The sequence below is a fragment of the Haliotis rubra genome, unplaced genomic scaffold (genome assembly GCF_003918875.1).
Source record: "Haliotis rubra isolate DU_JTF1 unplaced genomic scaffold, ASM391887v1 Scf334, whole genome shotgun sequence".
NCBI lineage: Eukaryota > Metazoa > Mollusca > Gastropoda > Lepetellida > Haliotidae > Haliotis > Haliotis rubra.
In genome coordinates this window covers 516020-538500 of record NW_025767007.1, presented here as the reverse complement: position 1 = coordinate 538500, position 22481 = coordinate 516020, and the positions used below count along the sequence as shown (strand labels likewise).

The window sequence follows — 22481 nt, the reverse complement described above, 5'->3', positions numbered from 1 at the left end:
GTTTGTTTGTTTGTTTGTTGCACGTAGCAATATTCCAGCTATAAGACAGCAGTATATAAATAATCAAGTCTGGAGCAGGCAATCCAGTGATCAACATCATAAGCATCAATCTATTAGGATACAATGACATGTGTCAACCAAGTCAGCGAGCCTGACCACCCAATCCTATTAGCCACGTCTTATGACAAGCATGGGTTTCTGAAGACCAACAGAGTTTACTCTTATAATAACCTATTCATATTTAGAAACCCAAAGGGTTATACTTGAACTACCTACTCTGTTTAATGATGACTTGTCTATCCTGGTCTGTCAGTGCTGATACCAGAGAGTTCAGTTTGGCTTTCTCAGCTTCCTGCCTCTTGACCTCAAAGCTGCTCTCTGGGGTCATGCTCAAGGTCAAGTTGTGGGGATTGTTCTGCAAGGAGTGAGTGAGTGAGTTTAGTTTTACGCGGCTTTTAGCAATATTCCAGCATTATCACGGCGGGCACACTAGAAATGGGCTTCACACATTGTGCCAATGTGGTGAATCGAACTCAGGTTTTTGATGTGAGGAGTGAACACCTTAACCACTAGGCTAGCTACCCCAGCACCGTGTTCTGCAAGGAATGTAATGGCACTATGAAAGGAAAAGTACCCTATTCACTGTAATAAAAGGTTCCAGAATACTGAAAGGTATTGCGTACTCATAACTTTCAGCAAATGGAGCCATGCCACTTAAATCTTGTCAGAAGGGTACACAAAGTTGGTACAAAAATACATCCATCTTTGTGGAAGCATCAGATTGCTGACTGGCAATTTAGTGCCTCATTCTGACAGTGTGGGTTTGAGTCGACTAAAAAAAGTATTAGAATTTGTACTTTGATAAGAAAGTGAAATCCAAAATTAAACAAATGTTACATATTAAGCATGTAATGAAATGTAAGAATAGTTCAGGTATATATATTAAACAGTATATGTTCTTGAAAAGAACCCTATCCTCACCAGATGCATATTTTTCATTTGTATTTGTTCTGTAGTGGTTACCAGGGAGACCTGTCCCCTGTGGTATAACTGTGCACCAAGTGCAAAAGATCAAACAAGAACCATAACTCTTACTTCTTGATGCTCATTTTCAAACTCCATTTGGAGTTTTCAAAATGTAATCCAGGTATCTAAAATTGTTTCAGTTAAAGTGTGTCCCACTTGAGGGAACTTGATGTACATATATCCCTTAATGATGCATGAAAAATGCCCTTATATCCATATATGTACTCAAGAAAACCTGTTCCCACTGTTTGTCCTGTGCACCATGTCCAAATGATGAAACAAGGGCCATAACTCTGTCTAAAGTATAAAGCCAATGCCGGTTTTCAAAACTGATCAACATATTTATCTCTTAATGAAGTATCAAAAATGTCATTCTTGTATTCAGACAGGTGGGACCCAAACCTATATTCCTAAATATTCAAACAGTTGCTCCACTTGCCTTGAAATACTGCTTCACTTTCTCCTGGAGAAAGCGGGGATTATCTTTCAGCTTCTGTTTAAATTGTTCGACTCTCTGGTTGACCTGTAGGTGGCTGCTCGGGTCGCTGTCATGGATCCAGTGGGAAATCACTGACTGAAGGACACAGCAGTTAAACAAGGATGTAAATTTATGCAATGAGTTGAAAGGGTAACTAACACATCAGGGTTTAGTTTAGTTTTATGCCGCACTCAGCAATATTCCAGCTGTATGGCAGTACAGACCAAGGGGGTGAGGTGAGGTGAAATTGGGTTTAACATCGTGCTTGAGAATATTTCGCTCATATGACGACGTGCATGCGTGTGTATGTGTATGTTCGGCTGCTTGTACTAGCCCAGACTTAAGCTGGTTTTATAGTGCTAGCCCACTGAGATACCACGCCGCAGTGAAGCATGAATACCCGACTCAGACACATTATACTGACTCCGAGCCGACCAGTCCTTGTTGTACCCAATAATGCCGAGCGCCAGGCAGGGACCAACAAGTACCATATTTTAACGTCTTTTGGTATGACGCGGTCAGGGATCGAACCCGCGACCTTCCGCTCTCCGGGCGGACGCTCTTACCACTACACCACGGAGGCGGTCCACAGACCAAGGGAATACTTGCACTAACTAATATGGTATTTGTTACAGTAAAGGGATTGACTCAGTAGTACAGTAAACTATTATCATTATTTTGCATTCACACTGTACATGCTTCTCCATAAAATTCATTATCACTCTCCTCTAGCCATAACTTATGAACGGTCCCTTACAGGTGTAGTGTAGCCATAAGGTGTATCTTTGCAAGTCAACCACTACTTGTGAGATACTGAATGTTGAACATGTAGATGGTCTCATGTTAACTGGTCAGGTGGCCAGCCTTGGTGACATGGTGGATTGCATGTCATCATAACATGGATCAGATGCTCATGATATCAGTCACTGAACTGTCTGGTCCAGAATTAGTTATTTACAGACCACTGATCATATACAGTTAGAATATTCTTGAGAGCAGCATTAAACAAAATATTAAATATTCGAACCTAAGAATACTAATGGAACTGTCCAACGACAAGTTCAGATACAAATCATGTTATTAGCAAAACCAAACATCACATAAAAAGAAATAGACACACCACTCCAAGTCCCAGACCAAAGTTGCTGCTCTGGTGTTTGAGGGCTAGTTCTATGCTGTGAAGGAGCGCATCAATTCTCTTCTGATCAAACCCTTCCCTGAAACAAACATGATTGAATGTTACCTGATGTGGGGTTTTTTAAATTGATATTTTACAAAGAATGTACTCTCCCCTGTTACCTGAAGTATTTATACCACCCTAGATCTTACTTAGAGCTGCAGTCAGTCTGATATTCCTCTAAGTCTATTTCTTTGATAAACCCATACCACTATCACCTCACTCTTATGGTAAAACTATAAGGATTTTTCAATGGAACATACAAGGGAGGCAACTCTGCATGTATCACCTTTAGTTTTCAAGCTGACCATAAACATTCAAACCTCATATATAGATCTCATAAAAACTTCGGGGGCGTTGGGGTAGCCTTGTGGTTAAAAGCGTGTGATGTGGTTAAAGCGATCACGCTGAAGACCTGGGTTCGATTCCCCACATGGGTACAATGTGTGAAGCCCATTTCTGGTGTCCCTTGCTGTGATGTTGCTAAAAACGGTATACAAAAATACTCATAATAACATTGACATGAGTCAAGAGAAGAACAAGGATGCTTCGTGAACTCACTGTATCACTTTGTCAAAGGTGTCAGCAATAATCTGTCGAACCCTGTTTGTGTCCTTTTCATGAATTCCCTGCAAACCCACAGAGAAGGTAGCTTCTCTTGTATGTCCGTCGTACCTGTAGGCAGTCCGGGTTTTGTAAAACACAACAAGTATTTAACTTGATTTACATTTTGTGAAACACAACAAGTATTTAACTTGATTTACATTTTGTGAAAACACAACAAGTATTTAACTTGACTTATATTTTGTGAAACACAACAAGTATTTAACTTGATTTACATTTTGTCAAACACAACAAGTATTTAACTTGACTTATATTTTGTAAAACACAACAAGTATTTAACTTGATTTACATTTTGTCAAACACAACAAGTATTTAAGTTGATTAACAAGTTTTTGTCTCTTTTGGTAATTCATTACCAATAAATAAATTAGATCTTGCTTATATTGTATCATGTCTGCCAACTGTATACCTACTGATATGACCTTGACCTGTTTCTGACCTTTCATTACTCTCTACAGGTGTTGTTCATCTACCTACCCAATGGCTGGTGAATAGTCACTGCCAATGTTTGCCTCCAGGAGGGACTTGTAGAATGGCGCCGTCTCTCCATCAACCAGAAGTGTGCAGATGACAGACATTGTAAAAGATTCCTCATTGTCTGTTATACTGATGATTGAAAGCAAAATCATGCTTGCTGTATATTTTTCAGGCATTTCTTGGTCAATAATTCAGTTCTGTTAGGATTTCATCATCAATCATCAGTTGTAAATATGTAATTTTTGAGTAAAATTGATATTTTATACTTATCCTGACTCATGCTCTTTTGCTTGTCCCTTCCTCTTGCGAACATAGTGGAACACTTGTATCTCCTTAATTGAAGCTCCCTTCAATGTAAAATCACTAATTGGTACTCACCCACGAGTTACCTCCCCTGCCGTGGCGGGGAACAGGTGTCGCCACCCTCTGGCCTCATGCTTCACTCTCTCCTGATTTTGCGGCCCAACACTTGAATTTACAGGAAATCCAAAGTGTTATGTGGGGAGGATGGGAGGGGCTAACCTCATGAGTCAGGATAAGTATAAAATATCAATTTTACTCAAAAAATTACATATTTTTCCTTATCCTGACTCATGCTCTTTGCTTGTAGAATCCACGGAGAGGTGGTGGGTAAACAGAATACTTTGGATTAATTAGTGATTTAAGTAAGTGATATAGTAATAACCCCATGCGGGAACTTCATAAGGCATTGAGACTTAGGATATTTCCTTTATAATAAGCCATAGATATATACACTATAAGTGGGGTTATTACCTTACTAATATACTGATATATCAATATATATATATAAACTGCTACTCTAGCGTGGCTGTACACTGAATATAACTCAGTATGAGCTTAAGGTTGAATAACCTAAGCTAAATATGTACATAGCCCTAGAACTCCATGGAGTTATAAGCTAGTGAATATATGCTTTATCATATATCTAATAATCTCGTGGGGGTGAATATTAACGCTCACTGAGGGACTGTCAATTGCTGGCCAGGGACCAAAGGACCCGAAATGATGAATGCCAGAGGCGTCCTCGGTGGTGATATCTCTGAGATAGTGATTAGCAAACACCATGTTAGATTTCCAAAAGCATCCTTCCATAATTGTATTCAATGAACAGTTACCATGAAGGGGCGAGGGTGGATGCCAATGCCCTGATTTCATGGGGATTTGATGCTGTTGGAGGGTCCAGTCCTGCTGCCTTATAGGCGTAAAATGACAGTTCTTATCCATATAGATATGGTGAGTGCGAGAGACTTCTGTCTGATTTGTAGGCGATAGCTTGGGATGAATAATCTTCTGGCGATCTTAAGCCTTGTTTTGGAAACGACTCAAATAGATTATGAGAGCTCATTACTGGGCATAGAGATAAGTCCAATGTATCTTGAGATCCAAGAATTGAGGGATAAGCGCGGGATGTGAAATAACCTGTCTGGTTGACCTGGTAGTTGATTTTTGGCGATGAAATCCATCTTAATCCCAGGTGCTGTCTTTGATTTTCATCAAACTGTATCCTCTCATAATCTAGAGCATGAATTTCAGATATTCTGGCTGCCGTGGCTAGCGATAACAGGAAGACTGTTTTCTGTGAGAGAAATTCAAGCGTTGTCGATTCAATGGTTCATAATCCTCACTTATGAGGTGTCATTAAAACTACATTCAGATCCCAAGCTGGAAGTGGAATTTCCGCTTTTGGTCCTCAATCGAAAAGCTTACGTAAGTAAGGCCAGTAACTCTGGTGTTCTTGTTAATTTAACACCCGTTCTCATAGAAATCACAGAACTAAAGCGCGGCAAGATATGTTGACAATGTCGAGCCTTTTAAATGTTTGTTTTGCGTAAGTAACACAAATAGTCTGCCACTTGAGGATGCGTAGCATCTCTGCATGTAAAACCCTTGTTTGTTGCATAATTTTGAAACTTTGCCACTTGTCATCATTACAAGTTAAGCGTTGAGTATCGTAAAGGCAAAGCGTGACGCTTTTGCGCCCTGGTAGAATATCCTCTCTTGTTTAAACACATTTTAATACAGTCCATAATGTTGAAGTTTGAATACTTCTGGGTTTCTGTGCACCTGTTTGGTGTGAGGATGTATTAACAGGTTTGCTTGCAGGGTAGTTCTAGTGCGGTTGACCGATATCTTGTATTAGAGTGAAACCCGCGTTCTGGCTGACCAATAGAGGCGACCAAAGTGAGTTGTAGGCTCTGCGTTTGGTTGATTTTCTGTAATACTAGAGGTATTATTGCTGGGGTGAGGAAAGCGAGCGTGCGCATTGAGGCCTTCCATGAAATGCTTAAATCTGTTGCCCATGCTTGTGGGTCTGGCACTGGTGACCGCGAATGTCGGTAGTTGATTGTTGAACCTTGTGGCGAATAGATCTACTAAGCGGCTCTCTATTTGCTTGATTATCTGTGCAAATATCTCTGTATTGAGCATCCATTCTGTCGGCGACGGTAGATGTGGCGAGAGAGAGTCGTCTGCTAGTATATTCCTGGCTCGGGAATGTGGCATGCTTTGACATGTAGATTTAGATCTTGGATTAATTCGAACAGTTGAAAGGTTAAATTCAAAAGGTTCGTAGCGATCTCGTTGAGCCTTGTCTGTTCACATAAAAGCGCCACTGTCGAGTTGTCGGTATGTATCATCAGAGTCGCATTCTGTAGAATGTTGCTCCAATGTCTTATGGCGTTGATTACAGCTTTCATCTCTAATGCGTTTATGTGGGTTTGCTTTCTAGCTGAGTCCATAACCCTGATGCCGTCGGTTGGAGAGATGAGCTCCCCAACCTTGGGCGTAGCGTCTACATATAGATGGGTCTTGAATTCCTGCTCTGCTAAACAAATCCCTTCGCAGACATTCGATTTCTTTGTCCACCATAATAGATGAGGTCTGAGATGTATCGGTAGACTGAATGGTTGTAGGTGCGTCGAGATGTGTATTGGCGAAGACCTGTAGTGGGCCATAACTGTAATCTGCCTATGACTGTCAAGTCTTGGGCTGATGTTAGAAGACCTAGTAAAGCTCTGCCATTGTCGAAGTGGTAGCGGTGAAAGTAGAGCTGGTGGAATGATCTGTTGGATCTTGAGCCAGCGGTCTTCTGGTACGACTATCACGGTTGAGATTGGTGATAAATCAGTTCTAGGAATTGCAGATCTTGCGATGGTACTAGGTCCGACTTGTGTAAAGTTTACTAACCATCCCAGCTGTGTTAGTAGCTTTATGATGTAGTTTAACTGTAGTTTGAGATGCTGTGGATCTTGATCTACTTGTATCCCGTCGTCGAGGAAGAGCACTCGTAGCCCTTAGCGATGTAGATAGAAGTAACAATCGGTTTCGTTATCCTCGTGAATAACCATGGGGCTGATGCTATTCGAATGGGAGTACTTTCCACTGGTAATGTAACCCGTCTAAGCGTAAACCGAAGGTATTTCCTGGATTCGGGATGTATTGGGATGTGCAGATAAGCATCTTGTAGATCTATACTGCCCATGTAGTCCATGGGGCGAATCATCTGCCGTAGCTGCGGTAGATGTATCATAGTGAACCTGGGTGGTCTGCTTAAGTAAGTCTTGTTGAAGAAGCTCATGTTGTAAATGAGTCTGTATTTCTCCTTGGAGTTCTTCTTGGGTACTAGGAAAACTGGGGAGTAGAAACCTGGTTCGATGTTTCCTTGCTCTATTACTTCTATGGCCTGCTTGGTTAGGAGTAATGTAACCGCCTCTCTTAACTTTAGTAGTTGTTGTGCCTCTACCTCGAACTTGTGAGGGTTGACTGTTAGTGGAGGCTTGGCCTGTAGTGGGATCTGAAATCAGCGTTGAAGAATGTTGGAGACATAGGTGTCTTGAAGTATTCCCCAGTTTTTCCCAGTGTAGTTGAAGGCGTCCACCCACTTGTGGCGGTTGTACTGGAGCGGCTGGGGTGGAAGACTCCAGTGGATTCGAACCTGTCTTTCAGCGTTTATAGTTGCGGGGAACCTCTGGGTGTCCTGCCTCGTCCTGACCCTCCTCTATAGTTGCCATATGGTGACGAAAGAATCTCTTCCCCTGGAACTGGCAATCTTCCTGTCTCTAGCTCTTTGTAGGCCCGTGAATTTAGATCTCCTGAGTATCTTTGTGAAGTCTGTCGAATGACACTGGCTAAGCGTGTCCATCGATTTAATCATCAGGACTTCTCTAGAATCCTTGGTGACTTCTTTGGAGACTGTGTCTATTCCTCCGTCAAATATGGATGGGGAAGACCCACGGGGCTGTATATAGTGGAGCTGTAAAGTTCTCACCCCAGTTGCAGGAAGCTAGGAGGCCTTGACTGACGAGCTAAGGTCAGTGCTGCTGAGACAGGCGTCAGATGATCTGTTAAAAACTGCTGGTCCTTCTTTTGCATCAGTAGGGCCGAGTAAATCATTCTGTCATCTTCAGAGATTAGTGTTCGAAATCTGGAGATAAGTGTCTCATTTATTGTTCTAGATCTATTTAGACCAAAGAACATCACGCCTCGTCATGGTTTCTATCTGAACCAATTTCCGATCATCAATCTTGTAGTACTTGTTCTTGGCATGGGAGATCAGCTTATAGTTCTCATCGATGTCTTGCGCTTTGAAGAAGGGTTCCATATTATCGTGGAGAACTTCTTGGCTGAAATTTAACAGAATGTGGCGTCTGAACCTTTGTGGCTTTGTTAAATGCTGTATCTAGGTTCTGAGGTACCGCCCGCCATCGGGTTGATTGGGGGTAGTGTAATAGCATCTCTGCGTCATCTTCTTTCATCAGATAAGTCTAAGCCTTATTGCCACTCTTGGAAGGTGATGAGAGATCTAGATTATTGACCATCCAATATCTTATCTCTGCATCTGAGAAAATAATTCCTCCATCATCTTCCATTCCATCATCATAGATAAGAGGTTGTTGCTCTTCTGATGTAGGGCTGTGTGGCTCTATCTCTATATCGTTTGGCTTGTGGAGATCTAGTTGTAGGCTTATGTGCAGACCTGTGAGGTGATCGGCGTGGTGATGGCGAGGTGATCGTCTTGGTGATCTATATCGATAGGTTGACCTTCTTGGCGACCTATGAGGGGACTGATAACCCGCGAAGCTCTTGTGTAGTCCCTTGCTGATCTTTTAGATGAAGGCGATCTGGGTTCAGGTGTCCCAGCGAGCATGCCAGCGAAGCCGTTCGTCGGTCCTGGGGAGCGATGATATGACCTTAAGCGAAGGCTTGCGTGTGGTCTGATGATCAGATTCCGTTATCTGAGTATGGCGCCCGAAGAAGGTGATGATTCTTCCATAGCCAGCGAAGGCCTTCAGCGAAGGCTGTACATCTGGGTCGCCGTCGAGGTGGTCTGTGACTTCGCCGGCGAAGGCTGCATTGTCGTGGCTGCTCGTTGACAGATGGTGCCCTGGGGTGCTGTCACGTTGGAGCCTTCAGCGAAACTCGGACCCTGGGATGGCTGCTTCTCCAGTCTATAGTGGCCTTCCATCATAATCATGATCTGTTTCATAAGATCGTTAGGGATGATCTCTGCGGCGTAGTAGATGGTGCCCTCTCTGCTGTGTTGTTAGCGGTGGGGCCCTCAGCGATCTCGTCTGACATCAGTGTAGAGGCATCAGGCTGCTTGGTGATCTCTGCTGGCGTCACTGTCGCTGTCACTGGTAAGCTTCTTGTAGGCATATGTCGGGTATGATGATAGGCTGGTCATCGTGGAGGCCCAATTCTGCTGCTGGAGCGATCTCGGCTGAAAGTTCTCGATGACTTATTAGATTTCCCTTTGGAGGAAGAGCAGCTGCCCTGGGGTGCGAAGTCTCTGCGTTGAGAAGACGTTGAGGCCCTCTTGGACTTTGTCTCGCGATGACTGGATGTCTGGAGAGGCGATTAAGCTTCTTAGAGGTGACGGACTGCATCCCACGTCCCTCTTCCGATGGGGTCTCAAAACAGAACACCAGGCGGGGAGGGGATCACTTCGACAACAGTTGACTGGATGGGCAATCCGGCGTATCGGCCATGTCTACACCTAGTTTGCGTGACCTATCTGCAACACGTCTCAAAGGCGCAAAGATGGTATTTATCAAAGGCAGAATTGGTTAAATTTATGCAGTAACTGCAGCGTGGAGTCAAGCGCTGAAGGCGTAGTACAACTAGGGCATACCACATGCGGATCATGGCGGCGGAAGCGTAATCTACAAATAGTACAGTTTTTCATCAATGTAAAACTAGCTGAACAATCACGAACTCCATTGAATAAACAGTAGAAATCACGATTAATTATTAATGCAAATAACTGAAGGATACTAGCTATACCTTTATAGTAAACTATAAAGGTAACTAACTAAGAAAACCAAAGGATATAGTGTGTAAGGAGACACAGGCTCTCACATCCTGCTCACTGGGCGAAGAAGGAGAGTGAAGCATGAGGGCCAGAGGGTGGCGACACCTGTTCAGCTACTGACGGGGAGGTAACTCGTGGGTGAGTACCAATTAGTGATTTTACATTGAAGGGGCTTCAATTAAGGAGATACAAGTGTTCCACTATGTTAGCAAGAGAGGAAGGGGACAAGCAAAAGAGCATGAGTCAGGATAAGGAAAAATAACAGTCTGTTACAACCAATGAACTATCAATTATTGTTAGCTTGTTATATTTTGTGGCAAATAATCATGAAATAACATTCAAAGCAAATTATTTTATAAAAAACAAAACAGGCCATTTGATGCAGATATTGTTTCTTTTGTTTTTACTTTTTTAAGACACACTCAGCAATATTAAAGCTTATATGACATCAATTTGTAAACAATCAAGTCAGGAACAGAAAATACACAGGTTGATAGCATGAGCAACACCTGGTTGCTTCATCTTAAACACATAGGTTGCTTGGGGCTTATTCTAACCCGAAATTCTATCAGGGTGGGACATTGATTCTAAAACATACATATTTTTGTCCGTAAAAATGATCACAAAACTACTCACTCATTCAATAAATAACTGACACAAACACTCGTCTGCTTGTCTGGATCAGCAGCCATTGGATCTGGGGCACAGGTGATGCTTGTTTCTTGCTGTTTCATAGACAAGGAATCAGAATAACAAACCCAATATTTAGATGACAAACGTCTGATACGCAGATGCATCATCAGAAATATACATCTATACCTCAGAACAATAGGTTCAAATACCCAGGATACACCTCAGGCCCTCGTGTCTTTGCGAAGATTAAAGATTAAAAAACTTTTTTTTTTAGATGATCTCCGACTTGAATTGCTACACAGTACAATACATTCTAGCAAGGCCGGACACTATGGTGTACCCTACCAGCCTGCTTTGCCGATCGCTACGCTACCATCGCATGTAGTCGATTAAAACTTAATGTAAACATAATCATGGATGGTTGACCTATCAATCACCACCCATGACACCTACTGATTCTTTACTGTTAATTATGCAAGTCGCTTGAAACCCGATTTTGACCCTCAACTAAACGATCTTGACACAAATGGATGACGTATGTCAACACAAAACGGGGGTGTGGTCGATTGCAATAATCTTGAATACAACATGAAATAAAGTTTCACCTTGCCACATATAATCAGAATTCAGAATACTTGAAACATGACAAGTATTTTCTGAAATTTAAATATAAATTGTATATTTACAGTGAAGCCTCGTTAATCCAGACGATTGCGTTTCTCAGCAAATTCGTCCGGATTTAGAATCGTCCGGACTACTGAATCAAGACCCAAGTTCAAGCAAGAGTTGCTTCCCGTACTATTACAAAAACGACACGACTCTGGATAAAACAAATAAGCATTTAATGTAAAGCTTATAAAACGATGAATAGCATGCACAACAATAAATTATAGTTACAGCAAAAAGTCTTTCATAGTTGTTTGTATTCGTTTAACCTTCCTCATAGCAAAAAGTCTTTCATAGTTGTTTGTGTTCGTTTAACCTTCCTCATAGCAAAAAGTCTTTCATAGTTGTTTGTGTTTGTTTAACCTTCCTCACAGCAAAAAGTCTTTCATAGTTGTTTGTGTTCGTTTAACCTTCCTCATAGCAAAAACTCTTTCATAGTTGTTTGTGTTCGTTTAACCTTCTTCATTGAATTCTTCACATCAATAATTTTACCGAGTGACATCTCATCGCCGATTGTCTCAAAATATGTCACCAGACTTTCCAGGTATTTCTCTGCCTCAGTCGAACTTGGTGGAACGGGGGCTGGATCACTTTCCTCCTCTTCTTCTTCACAATCATCAGTTGGCTGAACAATGTCAATGATTACGCTGTCCGTGAGCGGCTCGCATGTTGATTCACTGTCTTTTTCGTCGACATATTCTTCAGCGCTCACAACATCCGATGAAGGATACTCATTAAGGAGTAGTCTCAATTCGGACAACGCAATGTCATCTTCATCCACAGAATCTGAATCACCTTCATGAGAAATAATATCCACATGTCTGTTTTCGCTCTAACTTCCTCCCAACTAGTTTTCACAAAGAGAAGTGCCTGTCTCAGAGTCTGATCACGCCCTTCCTCAGCACAGGTGAGGTAATGTCTAACAAGCGATCTCTTGTAGTATGCTTTGAATGTCCGAATTATTCCTGCATCCATCGGTTGAATATGTGACGTGGTGTTTGGTGGCAAAAAATGCAAGGTCACATTTCGCAAAGTTAGTGAAGCACACTTGTGACTTGCAGCGTTGTCGAGAAGCAAAATCACTTTAAGTCCATGTGACCGCATCTGTCTGTCAAAGTACAAAAACCAATCACAAAACAGCTCACTTGTCATCCACCCCTTTGTATTGTGTCGATATCTCACATAGACTTCTGGGTTGAAATCACGTCCAAAACACCTTGGTCTTCTTGCCTTACCGATCACAAATGGCTTTACTTTCACAGTTCCGCTTGCATTTGCACACAATGCCACAGTTATTCTGTCCTTTGAACGTTTCACACCAGACGTGGCTTTAGTTGCTAGGGTGTAATTTGGTCCTAATCTGTAAAAAAGTCCTGTTTCATCAATGTTGAAAATGGCTTTGGCGTTGTACTCGCTTAAAACTTTCTTCAGTTCCTCTCTCCCCGCGATGACTGCAGTCTTGTCGTCACTGGCTGCTTCACCCTGGAGCACTTGCTTCAATATAGGGAGTCGAGATTTGAATCTGGCCAGCCATCCATGAGAATACGCAAAATCCTTAATTGACAACTTGTCACCGAAGTCTTTCGCTTTCAGAATCAACATCTCGTCATTAACAGCTGCATTCTTACTGGTCATGTCATTCATCCATAAAAAGAGCGCCTCCTCCATTTTCTGATGTTAGGCGTTTCTTGCTCGAGACAGGGCCGCAGTTCATCTTGTCAACTTCATGACACCGAGTGCTTATTGTTTGCGGCCAGTTAAGTAAACATCGCTGGGAGGTGTTGTTACGGTTCGTGAACAAGACTTACAGCATCCGGCCTGTGAAGCAATTTACTGTTTATTTCACTGATTGGTGACAGCTACTTACCGTCCGGTTCCGGAAACCGAATTTCCGGATTATCGAGGCAAATTATATAGGCATAGATTGGTAACAAGCTGAAATCGTCCGGGAGGCGAGACATCCGGATTATCGGGGTCCGGACTAACGGGGCTTCACTGTATATACTTATCCTATCTCACAATTTGCACTTCTCTCTCTTGCTTCGACGCTGAGTGGAACTAATGAGAACTTTTCCTGTAGGCCTCTCTTGTCCATATGCCCGTGTTCCCCAGGCTGCTCTCTTTGTCCCTAGTCCCTGGCTAAGCGTGCAGCACGTTCCCCTGTCTACCCAAGTGACTACCTCAGAGTGATTATTTCTTCTTGCAGCCAATGACAGTTATACGTAACCGTCGTAATCTGAGTAGAGGGGAGGATTGGTGGGCATCCATTGCGTGAGATAGGATAAGTATATAAATATACAATTTATATTAAAATTTCCAAATGTTTAAACTTATCCTATCTCATAATTTGCACTTATCCCACGGTTGGACAACGTGTTGCAGATTACCATAAGTCAAAAGGCACTGACAGTATATACTGTATAGGCTAATGACAACCGTAGATAGCAATGAACAAGGGAGGCCGGGTCTGACTAGCATAATACTTATACTAGTGACGTTCTCCTGAACCCCCTGGCTTACTAGGCATCATGATCGGCGTTATTAGGCCACAGGATCCGACTAGCATAGTACCTATACTAGTGACGGGTTCTCCTGAACTTCTTGGCGTACTAGGCATCATCGCTCCCACGAGTGGGTGCTCCTGAGCGATGTGGTTTTCGGCTGCAGGATCCAACAAGCATAGTACCTATACTAGTGATGGGTTCTCCTGAACCCCTTGGTTTACTAGGCGACCTTCGCTCCCATGGAGTGGGTGCTCCTGAGCAATGTGGTGTTCAGCAGCAACCCTCGCATATGCAAGAAAACGCAAATAGGCAAGTCATCTTGCTTCTCCACGATTTATCAGAGTACCCCCATAATTACGACTAGTAATCGGGCCTGCACCTGCTTCGAGACAGCCCCCAAGACCCCATCACGAAGAGGGGAAAAGGAAACTGAATCGGAAAACTCACAAGTTTAACGTTCAGTACCAAAACAACACCATATGACTTCCACTACTTACCACAGTTAGGTCACAACGGTGTGCTAAGGTACTTAGGAGTTAGAACGCTACAAAATCCATAAGGAAATTGGGAAGGACTCACTACACGTGATTGCTTCGTGGAGTAGAGGACAGCAAGCGAGATTGTCGAACACTTCTACATCCGCAGGGAGCAACGACAAGGTAGGTCCATAACTACCAAGGTCACTATGTGCGATGGTTAGTTCAAACCCATTGACTTACTAAGCACAATTGCTCCCAGGGACCGGAACTCCCAAGCAATGTAGTATTCCGTCACTACCTTCACGAAAGTGAAAGGATGCAGCTTAACGAGTGTAATCAGTCGCACACGATTTCCAAGGTACCCCCGTAATAAAAGTCTAATGACTAGTATCGGGCCAGCCCCTGCTTCGAAACAACCCCGACAGACACTGCCCCGAGGAGGGTGAAAGGGTACTTGAATCGGAAAACTCACAATATTAACGTTCAGTACCACAACATCATCTTATGACTTCCACTACTTACCACAGTAAGATCACATAGATGTGTATAGGTACTTAGGAGCATGAACGCTACAAAGTGTAACACTTCGGGAATGACTCACTTCACTGATGTAATTACTCCACAGAGCAGACGACAGTAAGTGTGGTGGCGACTCTCCAGAGTCTCAAATTAAATTGAGACAAGAAATCGAAGTCCCGGATGAATCGAAGACACAAATCAGAAATAAAATTCAGAATTTTATTCAAATTGTACACAAAGCAGAAACAATCGCAACTGGTGATCGTCTGCGCTGAAGCACATGGTTGTCCCGAGTGGCGAACAGGTCTACATCTGGTTGTGATAACAGGTAGATCTTCGATTGGAGTATCAGAGGCAGTTGTTTCCACTCTGTGAGTGATGGGTGTTTGGGACATGACAGGGCATCGGCAATGACATTGCTCATCCCGGGAATGTGTCAGGCTCTGGCCACTGTGTTGAGTGAATCGATCAGATGATAAATTTGAAACATCAACTGAAGCAGAACTGCTGATCCTGTCGACCCCTGATGGTTTATGTATCAAACTACCATCGAAATGAATCAGTTTATGAGAGGCCCGTAGTTCAACTGCCCAATGCCGAACGGCGAAAATGACAGTGCTGAATTCCAATTCGTTGATATGAAGGGCCCTTTCTCCTGATGACCACTGCTAGGCCACTTGATGGAGAAAGTGAGCGCCCCAGCTTGAGAGATGCGTCGACGAACAGGTGTTGAGTCGGTATGAAGGGCACCATAGAGACTCCAACACAAACATTCCACTTGTTGAGCCAGCAACGAAAGACTGAATGTAGTTGTGCTGGAAGACGAATGAACTCCCTGGGGTTGTCGTCCCGGATGTATGGGCACAGAAACATCTGAAGAGGGCGAAGCTGCAGCTGGCCCCTGTAAGTCAGCTCTTGTGCCGACGTTAACCACCCAGTAACTTCTGCCACTGGCGAAAAGTTGTGGGTTGGACCAGTACTAGTGGTATGTTGCACTGAATCTTGTCCCAGCCAAAGTCAAACCGTTCATGGGTGTTTCTGTCTGTACCCTCGATAAGCAGTCTCTCTCGACTGGCTGACGAAATCCCGACACAATCATTCTTACCGGGAATGGCATTCATTGTTACTATCCTTTGAAGGCTGGACTTGATATCCGACTCGTGGGACCAAGACAAGTCTGCCAGGGCACTTCATAGTCACTCTAATCATCAAAATTCCGCTATTTGCAAACGTTACCCATGATGCAACAAAAATCCGGACAACACAGTCTTTGGTTAAAGGTCACATGCAACCAAAAAATCAAACATAATTAAAACACAATTATCACTTATTCATGACATATAATATACATTGCTGGTTATGAAAAAACATACAAACAAAATTATAAGCGTACAATCGCAAATCAAAAGTGCAATATTGTGTACTTCGGTTTACTTCCCAAGAAACGAAGCAGCCGGGATACCGAACCCAGTCAGAGCGGGTGGGTGTGCACTCAAGTGTAACGGCTGGTTCATTTGCACATGCCCTCACGGGTCATTGTGTGTGTGTATATAGAGATGTTGGGTTTTGTAAATACATGCTTATTTTTTGTGTATAACATTTTGCAATCAACAGACATCATAACATGTCATGTGTTCAAGTATCACACCTGCCTGTCTGTGTAATTATATAATGTGACAGAGACCGAACTTGGGCCATAAATCAATGCATTTTGTTTATGGTGTATAGCCTGATTGGTGTTAAGTTCAAATTGCATGTGGTCAGTGATAGCAGCTGTGTATTGAATATTGTCATTAGCAGACAGGCAGGCAGACACACAGGTGTCAATAAAACAAGACATTGAGTTTAGTCTGACATATCTATATCAGAGTTGGAAATTCTGTCAACACTAAATAATGGCATTGCTTTTAAGTATCGAACTGAGAAAGTGACTCGGTAAGAAGAACTTGTGTTGAAATAGACAAATGAAATTATATAAACAGTTAATTTACTGTCATAACATATAAAAAGCTCGCGCCTGTGAGACATCAACAAAACATTAGAAAAAAAGCTCACACCAAAGCCTTCACCGAGTATTCACCGGACAACCGCTTCCAAGCTGCGCGAACCTACTTCACTGCGCACGTGCTATAAGCGCAGCCCAGCTGTTGAAACCTGTTTTCCCCAGAAAAGTCGGGGGAAAATTAGTGAAACGTTTGAACTCCGATTTCGCGCGTTTTTTTTCATCTCGTTATTTTTCAACTTTATAAGTTGAATTTGCATTTTTTGACGATTTGTTTCGGTAAGGCCATACCGAAAGGTATCAGAATCTGCAAAGTTGTGTTTTACGTTGCATGTGACCTTTAACCGGGAGTGTCAATACCCATAAATTCCAGGCTGCACTATGCTGACTATTTGACAAGACATCGCTGCTGGTACCATGCACAAAAACTTGACCCATCTGTCATCTGTTCAGAAACTTGCTGATGATGTAAAACGCAGGGTGCTGAAGATGACGAACCATCTGCAATGATAGCACCCAGCGATACACAGAAACTCTGTTATGAGTAGTCTGTAGTAACAAGACTCAGTGAAGTGTCGTAAAGTATTCCTGGCTAGCAAGCTTATCTTGTAATGCCCTATCAGGTGGTCATAGTGCTGATATCTACGCCGAAGATAGATTCTTTGAACCGAATTATTCATCAAAGGTGAAGCTCGGATGGTAGATTAAATCTGGAATGAGATGAGTCCAGGTCACGGAGGAATCTCGAGAACTGGGACCGTCAGACGGTTCGGCCTGCTGAAACGGGACGAGTCGGGCTAGTAAATCGGTTCAGCTTAGTGATCTGATTCAGAATGGTGAGCCGAAAACATTGATGTGATCTGGATCGGCGTTGTGATCTGGATCGTGACTGTGATCTGGATCAGTTTGGTAATCCGAAACGTTTAAATGATCTCCACTGATGGAGAGATCTAGAACGATCAGATGAACCGGTGAGGTGAAATGTTCCGGCCAAGGTGAATTGGTTCAATGAGGTGAATCGTCTCGGTGAAGAAAGCCGTTATGGTGAGGCGAAGCGTTTCGGTGCGATGAATCAAATCGATGATGTGAACCGTTTCGGCGATAAGAAACAATCTTATATATGGTGAATTGAGTCGATGTCGTGATCCAATGCGCCTTGGCGAAACGGTTCGGCCTGGTGAATCCATTCGATTTGACGATGTACATCGGCTGTGTGAGTCGGCTGACAACACAGAGCGGTTCGATGAGGTGGAACGGCGAGTAGACATCTGATGATGCGCCAATAAAATCATCACCTTCCGACATGGGAATCTCCAAATGACGAGCAGTTAATACTGGTCGTTGAAAGCGGGGGTTTTGTCGGGTGATCAACTGTTGAAGTGTAACAAGCTCTGTCTGCCAGCCAACGGGAGCAAGCATGTCTATATGCTCTAAAAACGTCCTTGATAAGGGAGCACATTCCCGACAAGGCTTGCTTCAGGAACACAGGTCAATACAACCCACACATGACGAGTGGGGATCCGAGGAAGAAAATATTGTTACAGTGTCCGCAAAATTACGCTACTTTGGGCGTACCATACTACCAATGATGTATTTCTCATGTTAACTTGTAAGGAAAACTGAGAACTCTCACAATACCTCCACACAGTGGTGCGACAAGAAGAAGAATGATCACTCTAAGGTAGTCACGTGGGTAGACAGGGGAATGTGCTGCACGCTTAGCCAGGGACTAGGGACCTGTCCTATAAAGTGAGCAGCCTGGGGAAAACGGGTGTATGGACAAGAGAGGCCTACAGGAAAAGTTCTCATTCGTTCCACTCAGCGTCGAAGCAAGAGAGAGAAGTGCAAATCGTGAGATAGGATAAGTTTAAAAATTGATAAATTTATGTAAGATACACCCTATATTGACATTCAGACATTCATTGTGATACAGGAAGGTAGCACATACCGGTTGTTTCCATCGGGGTTCCGCTGGGACGGAAGTGTTGACAGGGATCTGTGAGAAATGCTGCAGATAGTTGGTGTTGATGTACTCAAGGTGATCCTCCAAGGGAAAGCTGCCATACGTGAAAAACCTGCAACACAACTCAGATAATAATCCACCTACATTAACAAGGGGGTATATTCACCAATATCATGTCATTCAGACATTGTACACAATAGCATATTGATTAATACAGAAATTATGCTGAACTAGTTGCTGGGATGATAGTATGTGGCATGGAAGGACACTGACCGTGAGTTGCTGGGATGATAGTGTGTGGCATGGAAATCCTTCAGTTGTTGCCATGTGAGGTCAGGTATGTAGGCAGGATCTCCACCTGACACCACTCCATACGTATGGCTGGGCTGAAGCTTGTTGTGAGCCACTTGATGGAAGATAGACTGTGAGCTGGACTGGTTGAAAGGAAACATTGCAGTTTCATTACTGCTTCCATGTATATTTATCTGTGCTACATGTGATACACAACTGGCTGGATTTACCAATGTATTATGAAAGACATGCATGTCATAGCATACATATATATTATATGAACTCTGAGTCATTACAAAGTCACAATGACCTTACAAGCCAGAGACCATGACCATGAAAAATGTATACAACCAACAAGTAGATTGAAGCAGTTTACAGGCATACATTTTTAGAGTTCGGAGTCAAGCAGAATTGATCTTCTTCTCAGGTGTCAGAACTTTCATATTTTGTTTTAAAGTATAACTGAAATAGTGCCATATATTGATTTTCCATGGCTAAGTGCTTCAGAACCTAACTCAATGGTTCAATAACAGATATTCTTACAAAAACTCCCTTCATCTCATTGTAAACCACCCCCTTGAAAGTGAGTGGGGAGGAGGGGTTGCTTGGGTCCTCAGGCTCCAGACGCCATCCCTCCTGCCTTCAACATAGAATGTACATACCATATTACCTCCCATAAGCACTCTAATCAGTGGCAAGAATAATATACTACTGCAGAACATCATGCTTATAATAAACCATGCATCAGTTATCAGTATGACTATCTTGTTTGTGCATGAATAGCTCTCCATTACAGCTTACATTGTTTGAACCACTTGAACTCTATTTCTGTCTTTTCAAGGTGGGGGACACCAGCAATCAAATAATATTATCATTCTGTATAATTCTAAGAATACTAGCTCTGTTACATTTAAATCAATTACAACAGGAAGTAATCCCTCCCACCTCCCCAATATGAAAGCATCTAGTGCATGTGACGAATGGAAAGACGTTTCCCCAAGGTTTTGCACAAGGTACAGTTTACCTAACAACTGGCTGGCATGGCTGACAGTGGAGAAGTGGTCTGATGAAAATATATTTATTTATTTACTGTGATGTTAGCCAAATTGGAGCAGCTATGACTTTGACAATAAAGAGGTAGATTATTGAAAGAAAATTATGTACATCACACAGTGTACCCATGATGTTAATTAATTACTACAACAAGCAGATAAGCAGCAAGTTACCACAATGAATAGTGCAATCATGCTGTGACTATTCTAACAATGGCTTATTGGACAAGGTGATCTCCCTTGAGTTAGTGAGTTACTATGGTTTAACGCCGCTTTTGGCAGTATTACAGCAATATCATGGTGGGGGACACCAGAAATGGGCTTCACACATTGTACCCATGGGGGAATCGAACCTGGGTCTTCAGCTGGACAAGCAAACACATTAACCACTAGGCTACCCAAACATAGAGCACAATCAAGCTGTGACTAATTTAACAGCAGGTTACTGGACATGGTGTTCTCACTTGAAGTCCAGCTCCCTGAGCGTGGGGCGGAACACAGCATCAAGATACACACTCAGTAGGTTCTGAAAGTCTTGTGGGTTCTGGCTTGAAAATGGATACATCGTCCAGTCATAGGCTGCAAACAAATATTCCTTAAATTTTGGGGTTTGAAATTAAGGGTGAAACCGCATTATCAGTGGTTGGAGTTTCAAAAAGAGCTAACTCTAGATACAGACTGGAGGTATGCTGATTAGTTTCGTATCCGAGAACAAGTATGGTGCTGAAAAAGTGATAAACTATGTCATCCATTGCTCGACTTATCATTAAAACTATACATTTTAGCAAATCATTGCCATCTATATGAATCGCAACATTTTGCTTTACGATTGTAAGATGTGTTTGTCAATATTACTGACTTGTGGATCACTTACTAGCTAGTTGTTAGATGATGTCGGATGTGGAATATTAATGACATTCATATTGACAACATTTTGAATGTTGTATATCTTCAAATGTGGCCATGGTCTCACATTAACATGTACAATGTAGTGTGAAAGAGAACCTCCCTTGAACCACGATAGTGCAGTTTTGCCAATGTAAGAAATCAATATAGCATTGTTTTCAGAGTTAAAAGAAATACCTGTGATACACTGGGATAAGTCATTTTATTTTCTATATATATCCTGACAGAGGATATCAATCAGCTATTATATACTGACACATATAGAAGAGGCCTAATGACCTCCATGAAACATTTGAGGGAAGCACATACCAGTAAAGGCATTCATAAAGGTGGCAAGGGATCGACTGAGCATCTTAAAGAATGGATCCCGTACAGGAAACTTGTCTGAACCGCAGAGCGTGGTGTGTTCCAGGATGTGAGGTACACCAGTGTTGTCCAAGGGCGTTGTGCGAAAAGCAACACTGAAATATGAAAACAACCTTGAATTCATGTTTTGTAAAACTCTTGAATAGTTGTGATGTCTCATATTTGAACTCACAAATTGTTTGCAGTACATACAAATTAGAGACAGTTTCATGATCAGATTTCTGGTTTTGACTTCTGATGATCACCCCAAAAGGAACTCTCCTCCTTACATATGAGATAGAGTTAACTGAGGTAGTGAACCAAGACTAACAATTATTCAGTGATGCTATCCAAACATCGTTCACCCTGGGCTGATCACTGCTCACCCGAAAGTGTTGTTGTCATCATCTCGGGCTGTGTGAAGATGTTGAGCCCCAGTGATGTCATGCTCCAAGGCAACAGCAGTCAGATATAACTCAGGCACCTCAGATACCTGAAACACAGGATACAAAATAGAAAACACTCAAGCTTCAATAGTACTGCCCACTTATCCGGCTTATTACACACAAGAAAATATGAGTGAGTTTGTGGGTCTTTAATACCACTCTTGTACAGCACTTCAGTTATATCAATTTAACACTAAACAGGCAGGCCAAACAAGCATACCACAGTGGTGAAACACACAAACAGAAGCTTAAGGAATGTTGGAAGAAGTATTACACTAAGGTTGGTGATATTTTATTGAACAGATTTATTAAATGAAGACAGGCAGATTGTTTTACCAATGCTTCCAACCCTAAAATGCTTTTAAAATATAGATTAAAAAAACATGTATGAAATAATCTATAAGAATGATAAAACAGATGCACTGTTTTATCACAAAGCAAATCAGTGAGGTGCTTACTTTCTTGACAGTATATCCATGTAGCTTGTCACCCTCCTTTAGAACTTTACTGACATCCTTTGCTGCAGTGCCATACAGTCTTGACTTCCTGGGGGTTAAAAATG

At 42.4% G+C, this 22481-nt stretch overlaps 1 protein-coding gene across 1 annotated transcript in view; it reads right to left on the bottom strand.

Annotated features, from left to right (window-relative positions):
• Positions 1-22481, bottom strand: part of LOC124284335 (presequence protease, mitochondrial-like) — a 33469-nt gene that overhangs the window by 10138 nt on the left and 850 nt on the right. Inside the window, exons 2-14 of the mRNA XM_046720419.1 lie at positions 22378-22465; positions 21860-21966; positions 21438-21589; positions 20687-20801; positions 19714-19810; positions 19153-19313; positions 18865-18991; positions 10750-10838; positions 3783-3911; positions 3243-3356; positions 2625-2721; positions 1466-1600; positions 277-415 (exon numbers count right to left, since the gene is read on the bottom strand). Of these exons, the coding sequence (XP_046576375.1) occupies positions 277-415; positions 1466-1600; positions 2625-2721; positions 3243-3356; positions 3783-3911; positions 10750-10838; positions 18865-18991; positions 19153-19313; positions 19714-19810; positions 20687-20801; positions 21438-21589; positions 21860-21966; positions 22378-22465 (1550 nt within the window). The remainder of the gene's footprint in view (positions 1-276; positions 416-1465; positions 1601-2624; positions 2722-3242; positions 3357-3782; positions 3912-10749; positions 10839-18864; positions 18992-19152; positions 19314-19713; positions 19811-20686; positions 20802-21437; positions 21590-21859; positions 21967-22377; positions 22466-22481) is intronic.